The sequence below is a fragment of the Nanorana parkeri genome, unplaced genomic scaffold (assembly GCF_000935625.1).
Source record: "Nanorana parkeri isolate BGI_ZX_2015 unplaced genomic scaffold, ASM93562v1 scaffold948, whole genome shotgun sequence".
In the NCBI taxonomy this organism is placed as follows: domain Eukaryota; kingdom Metazoa; phylum Chordata; class Amphibia; order Anura; family Dicroglossidae; genus Nanorana; species Nanorana parkeri.
Genome location: NW_017307216.1, coordinates 465446 through 471862, shown reverse-complemented (window position 1 = coordinate 471862; position 6417 = coordinate 465446). Strand labels below are relative to the sequence as shown.

Here is a 6417-nt window from a genome sequence, read left to right as displayed (position 1 = left end):
TTCAGTTTTAAAAAAAATTATTTTTTTGTAAATTAAAAAAAAAAAAAAAAAAAAAATATTATATTAGGCTTAGATTCAGATTTTAGCCAAACCAGAAATCATGGTATACTACCAGCCCCTCAACATTTTAAATCTATGTGCCAAGAGGTGCCCCTGATATATTGGGACCATAAAAACGCTCTTGGATGTGCGAATTCGGTATCTGAGGTGTGATATGCACATGCTTTTTCCAAGTCAGTGACTCACCAAGTATGAACGGAGACTAAATATGGTAGCCCTGAAGCTTGTACCTTCCAACACAGTCAGCAATGGCAGCTCAAATATTCCTTTGACAAAATTACTTTTACAGAACGACAGCACCTTTAATAGTGTTAAGCTTATTAGCCCCCGCCGCGTCAAGCTTTAAAACTGGGTGCACCCATCTAAATGGCACAAAACTACTTTACCCAAAACTGTCCATAGAGTGCGCTTATACCACTCACCAGTTTAGAGCTAACAGCGAAAGATGGTCCTAGACCCCTAATGTCTCTCCTGCCATTCACTCCAGCCAATCCAAGTACAGTCCCATGCTTGAACAGCTGTCTAGTGTTCAGTAAAGAATTTAACAGCTGAGAGCACAGCACTTCCAGGTTCACTGATCAGAAAGCAGATAGCGTAACAGAAGTTACTGGATCTGCTCCCGCTCACCATCATAAAGTCGTCCATTGTGGTCCTGTGCTCCCTGAAGGAGTAGGAGAGCCCGGAAATGAAGGTGGACAGACACAGCAACTTCTCTGGCCAGAACAAGGGCCTGAGGAGATGGACACGGCACCTTCTCAGGTCCATTCAAAGGCGTGAAAGCACCCCTATGGCTGTACAACAAAATAATGGAGAAATGGTTTCATTAACTATAGAGCGCCTTCTGACATCCTCTCGACTCCTGCAGCCTCTTTCACCATACTTCCCTTGCTAAATTTACCCAAAAAATAGCAGGAGGTGACAAGAAAAGGGAAACAAAATATGGAAAATGTCAATACAATCTGTACATTTTAAAGCTTGGTGTTGGCCCTGTAGCTTTAGGCACTGGCCATGGAGTGCTATTGTAGTAAATAGAGCCGTGTCTGGCTTAACACAGAGATCAATGATGTTTGCAGCAACATTATGCATACCAGCAACACACAGCAGTTGCAGTTCTAAAAAATAAGCCAGCATTGCTATCTTGCTGGCCATCCAACAAGGCTACAAAAAAAAACAGGAGAATTGAGAGAAGGGGAGGGAGAGAAGGATATAGATTAAAGCAAATTTAAGTTGCCGTAATATTAAAATGAACTGTGGCCCATTTTTCAGCTACTGTCTTGAAGACTTAATTTCCTGTACTCATCCCCCCTGAGCAGAACAGGTAAATCAATCACATGCAGAGACACCAAGACCCACCTCTTATCACAACAGAGCCATTTGTGCCCCTGTGAGGACCCCCAGAGAACTCCAACATATGCGTCTCTCAAGAACTCTGAATACTACAAGCAACAGTAGATGAAATGACTTATTAGCACAAATCTTGAAAAGACAAACTACATGTTACTGACAAAGTCCGATTGAAAGGGCATGACCATTAGGGCCCCTTCCCACTATGCATTGCGGGAACACATGTATTTTAATGCAATACCTTATCGTGTGTTGATGGCTCGCTGCATTAAAGTGTATGTAGACCCCAAATCTATTTTCCCGTATGTATGGCATGATGCCTTACTATAAGTAATTTTCTTAAAGGAGAACTATGAGATGAGTGATTTCCACTCACCTCATAGTTCTAGCCGACCTGCGACAATGAGACTGTCACAGGTCGGCTCAGTAGATCGGGAGGTGAGCGAACACATACCAGGTTGTGGTACCGGGGAGGGCTGGATTCCCCTCTCCCCGCTCCGATCTGCCAGCGCTGACTGGCGGAACGGACGGGGGATGGGGCGGGTACAGCTGGCTCTGCCTCTAGATAGGCAGAGCTAGCTGTCACTCACGCAGCTGGGCGGATCCCGTCATCTACGTCAGGATCCGCTCCGGCTGCGGCATCTCAGTATACCGCGAGCCGTAGCTCGCGGTATACTGAGCTTAGGGTAACGGGAGGACGCTAGTTTGTGTCCTCCCGTTACCCTAAGGAGAACTATGGGGAAAAACACTGACCCCATAGTTCTCCTTTAAGCAAATAATTTTTTTGGTACTACGTTGCACCGTTATCTGGAGATCCCGCCAGTAACCACTTTTCCTGTTACAGGCTGACAACACTAAGCCACTGCCTCACAAATAACAGCAGCATCATCAGACTGCCAGGCGGGCTCCTTCACTTTGCTGTTAAGCTGGCTAAACACTCTCCAAACTTTGTTCAGAGTGGCCCTGTTGCCGACTTTCCATTCAGCATCCTTCGATAAGGATTTAGTTGGAAAATTTGGGGGCAAACATTGACTTTAGACATCACTGTTCAGGTATTCTGACAGCGGCACATCCCTGCCGTTGTCAGAATACAATAGCCCAATGGGAGAATCGTTCATGCACACTGTTTAGCGTGGATAGGAATAAAGCAGTGTATGGCCAGGTTTAGGCTGTCAATCAGGTCTGCAAGAGACACGCACAGACCTAACCGGAAGCCCAAAGTCCAACTTATAGATCATGCATGGCAGGCCGATAACGCTGCTGCTGACTGCTTAGTGTTGTCAGTCTGAAACAGGAAGTGCCGTTATTAAAAGGATCTCCGGGTAAAAACTTGGCAACAGATTATCAAAAAAATTATTTTCTTAAGAAAACTAAGGTTTTAGTTTTAATAATGACAATCCATAATAATCATCAGTTTTGGGTTTACATACACTTTAAAGCAGCCAGTTCATTGTGAATGGGCTGGTAGCACACCTTAATGCATGAAGAAGAACCTGCACCTTATTTTGCAATGCATGGAAGGTGCGTAGTAGTGCGCTAAAGTGTGGGAGAATTGTCCACTACTGTAACAGAGTATTGGGGTGCCAGTCAGAAACAATTGTATTGCAGTTCATGTGTTAACATGAACTGTGGTAACATATGGTAAAACATACGTGATACTACAACGCGAAGATGTGAATGGGCCCTTAAGGCTATGGTTAGGTAGGACAAAAAAAAAAGAGCAAAAAGGAACATCAATATTTGCCTTGCTACAGGGTAAATGAGACTCCATGTTGGGGGCTTTTTGTCATGTTGAACTGGTTGAGTTATAAGATCATTCTTAAGCAAGTAAACTATCCACCCTAGTGTCTATAATCATACCACCTCTTATATACGGTGTCCACTGAGAGATCTAATGAGAGCAATGTAGGAGTAATCCTGTTTGGCCTGCTCTTTCTGTTCCATTAACAGGTGTAGAGGTCTGATATTTTCTCCTACACATTCCCTTTGATAAAAATTGGGGTAGACACAAAACACAAGCATATACATAAATAAACTACATACAAAACAAAGTCAGTCAGATAACAGCAATAATACTGATAATTTAAACAGGTTTACTCTTAACCAAAAATGGTTACGAGTAAAAAAAAGTGTTTCACAAGTCTTGTGAGAGGTGTTCCCCTCCCTTTGTGCCCCTCGTGGAGCGGTGTTCCTCTCCTTTTGTGCCCCTTGTGGAGCGGTGTTCCTCTCCTTTTGTGACCCTCGTGGAGAGGTGTTCCTTCCCTTTGTGCCCCCCCTCGTGGAGAGGTCTTCACTCCCTTTGTGCCCCTTGTGGAAAGGTGTTCCCTCCCCTCCCAAAAGATGTTCCTTCTAGGGCTGGTAATGATTACAATTTTCGTGTTCGATTAATCGACATTTTTTTTAATCGATTAATTTCGATTAATTATAACGCACATACAGATCCAACTACATTGGCCTATACACATACAGCACATCAATTAAGTAATAAAATGAACTAGGATCACACTAATCCAGCACGTTATTAATCTCACGTGCCCCACTCAATATGGCCGCCGCTTGAGTGGGGCAACTCAGAATAATAACGTGCTGGATTACTGTGATCCTAGTTCATTTTATTACTTCATTGCTGTGCTGTATGTGTATAGGCCAATGCCTTGGCTGGCGCTCGTGCAGAAAGTTTCTTGGGCAAACTCACCGGCCCAAGTGGCTCTGTCGGCTAACGAAGGGGGGAGGAGTCTGGTGATGTCACGGACATCGACATCACCGGACTCCTCCTCCCTTCGTTAGCCATCACGGACATCGACGTCACCTGACTCCTCCCCCCTTCCCTTCGTTAGCCGACAGAGCCACTTGGGGAAGGGGGAGGAGTCCGGTGACGTCACGGACATCGACGTCACCAGACTCCTCCCCCCTTCCCCAAGCGGCTCCGCCGACAGGACTCCCGGAAACCGGCGGAGAGGTGAGTGTTTTCATTAGCGATCAAAATAATTTTAATCGATCAAAAAGTTTAACGATTAATCGAGAAATTAATCTTTAATTTCCACAGCCCTAGTTCCCTCCCTTTGTGCCCCTAGTGGAGAGAAGGTCTTACCTTCCTGCACTTTGTCTCCTGTCACTGGGACAGGAATTGAGGAGAAATCTCACCAACAGGGACAAACATGACAATAAAACCCCACTGTTTTTAGTACAGTGGACAAGGGTTAGAACCTCTGATCTGACAGGTCTCTCTTGGTTGGAGAGATTTATCCTCACTTCCTATCCCTGATAGGTTTTTCTGCGTCAAGAAGAGGGGGGGAAAGCCTGCCTGATACAGGCACCATATGATTCCACTACATATTTCCTGTTTTCTCTCCTAGAGCCTCCTTAGTAATGGCTAAATGCAACACATATGGATATTTGTTACCTCTCAAATAGTACATCCCCTGCCAATGCCAACACCATCTGTTCAGGGATCATTCAGGTCCGCATTAACTTCATGGACTTAAATGCTGAATCAGAGAAGACCTTGGTGTATTCAAGAATGTAATCACAGATCTGAGACAATGTAGACACAGATCAGCCCCTTCGTAAACTGACCTTGTGCTACAAAATGACAACGTTGCAGTTTGATCTCAGGGGGAAAGAAGAGACTGAGCAAATGTTTCCTCCTACCTGCAGCAGATTGATGTCATCATCGTAGCCAAGGCAAAATCACTTTACTAAAGTTCAAGGACTGCTGTTTAATAATATCAGATGCAGCTTTTCTGATGACGCTAAACACTATTATGTGACATATCAGGAATTTTTGAAAACAGATTTGTAAAGTTACTGCAAGGTCCACTTTAACATTGCAAGATATAATGAATATAATGGTATGGCTGTGCTCCATCTAGGCATAGCTATGCTCTGCGCACTTTAGTAGGCTCTTGGGACCTGTTGAAGAGTCTGACTAGTAAATCAGGAGATATCTAGTTGTATTTTAAGGCTCTCAAGGGTAAGAGCATTCACATTGGGGTTGTGAGGGGGTGGGGGGGATCGTTGGTAAGTTTGATCACCGGTCTTATTTAGATTCTCTAGGGACTCTCTATTGAAACATAAATAAAGGATCCAGCACAAATCAGGTGACAATGTACAGCTATACAACACTTTACAGGAAAAAGAAACCGAATACTTACTTGCTGGGGAAGGCGTGCTATATCCACTGAGGGGTAGCTGGTGCTGTACTCCTGGCAATGTCCCTGGTGGGGACACACCACCAAGCATGTGAGGAAAGAAGAAGGCATAGTGGGGAACAGGGTATCCATTCATGTGACCTGGCCCAGTCTGCGGGCAGGGAGAGTCGTTACTAGTCATTGCCTAACTATCCAGCCTTCTGGACTGACTCAGGCCCTTTGAATTTCCATCTAGGAATGACCCAAAGAGGGGGTGCACCCCCCAAACATCAGTGTAGAGTTGCAGCAGATCCAAGTTCCAAAGATCAGATCTAGTAGGTAATAAATGTTCCAAAACAGTTCCGACGCACGCCTCCAAAAAAGTCTCCAATCCAACCAAAGTGAAGTAAAGGGTCTTTGGACACTCAGCAGGCCACGGAGCAGAAAGGGGCTTCCTCAGGCTCCTTTGTGATCAAATCAGCACATGACTTGCCCAGGAGTCACTGCAAGAGAACACAGGAAACCATTAGAATGGATATACGGATTATGGATCCTAGAGGCTGGTGAAAGGTAAGAACAGCAACACAAACATCAAAAAGCATGTCATTTACATTTTTTACATTCTTTACTTTTGAAAATGCAACAGACACAGAAAATGATGATCGTCCGAGCCCTCTTAGGCACAAACAGCCTAAGATCTTCCTGCCAGCTGAATGGAACAGGATGGAGAACTTGACGGGCTCTGTAAGAGCTTGATATTTGCAGGGCAAAGGTTACCCCTTTAACTGTAAACTTGCTTAACACTTTAATCCAAAGTAACGTAGGGTAGTGACATACTTGAATAAGTATGCACAGGTGTAGACAACGCTCAGGAAAAAAAAAG

General features: G+C 44.5%; 1 protein-coding gene across 2 annotated transcripts in view; it reads right to left on the bottom strand.

Annotated features, from left to right (window-relative positions):
* RARA (retinoic acid receptor alpha) overlaps positions 1 to 6032 on the bottom strand; it is a 102321-nt gene extending 96289 nt beyond the window's left edge. For both annotated transcript variants that reach the window (XM_018566427.1, XM_018566429.1), the window contains exon 1: positions 5559 to 6032. In XM_018566427.1, coding sequence (XP_018421929.1) covers positions 5559 to 5736 — 178 coding nt within the window. In that variant the 5' untranslated portion in view covers positions 5737 to 6032. The remainder of the gene's footprint in view (positions 1 to 5558) is intronic.
* Positions 6033 to 6417: the final 385 nt, after the last annotated feature.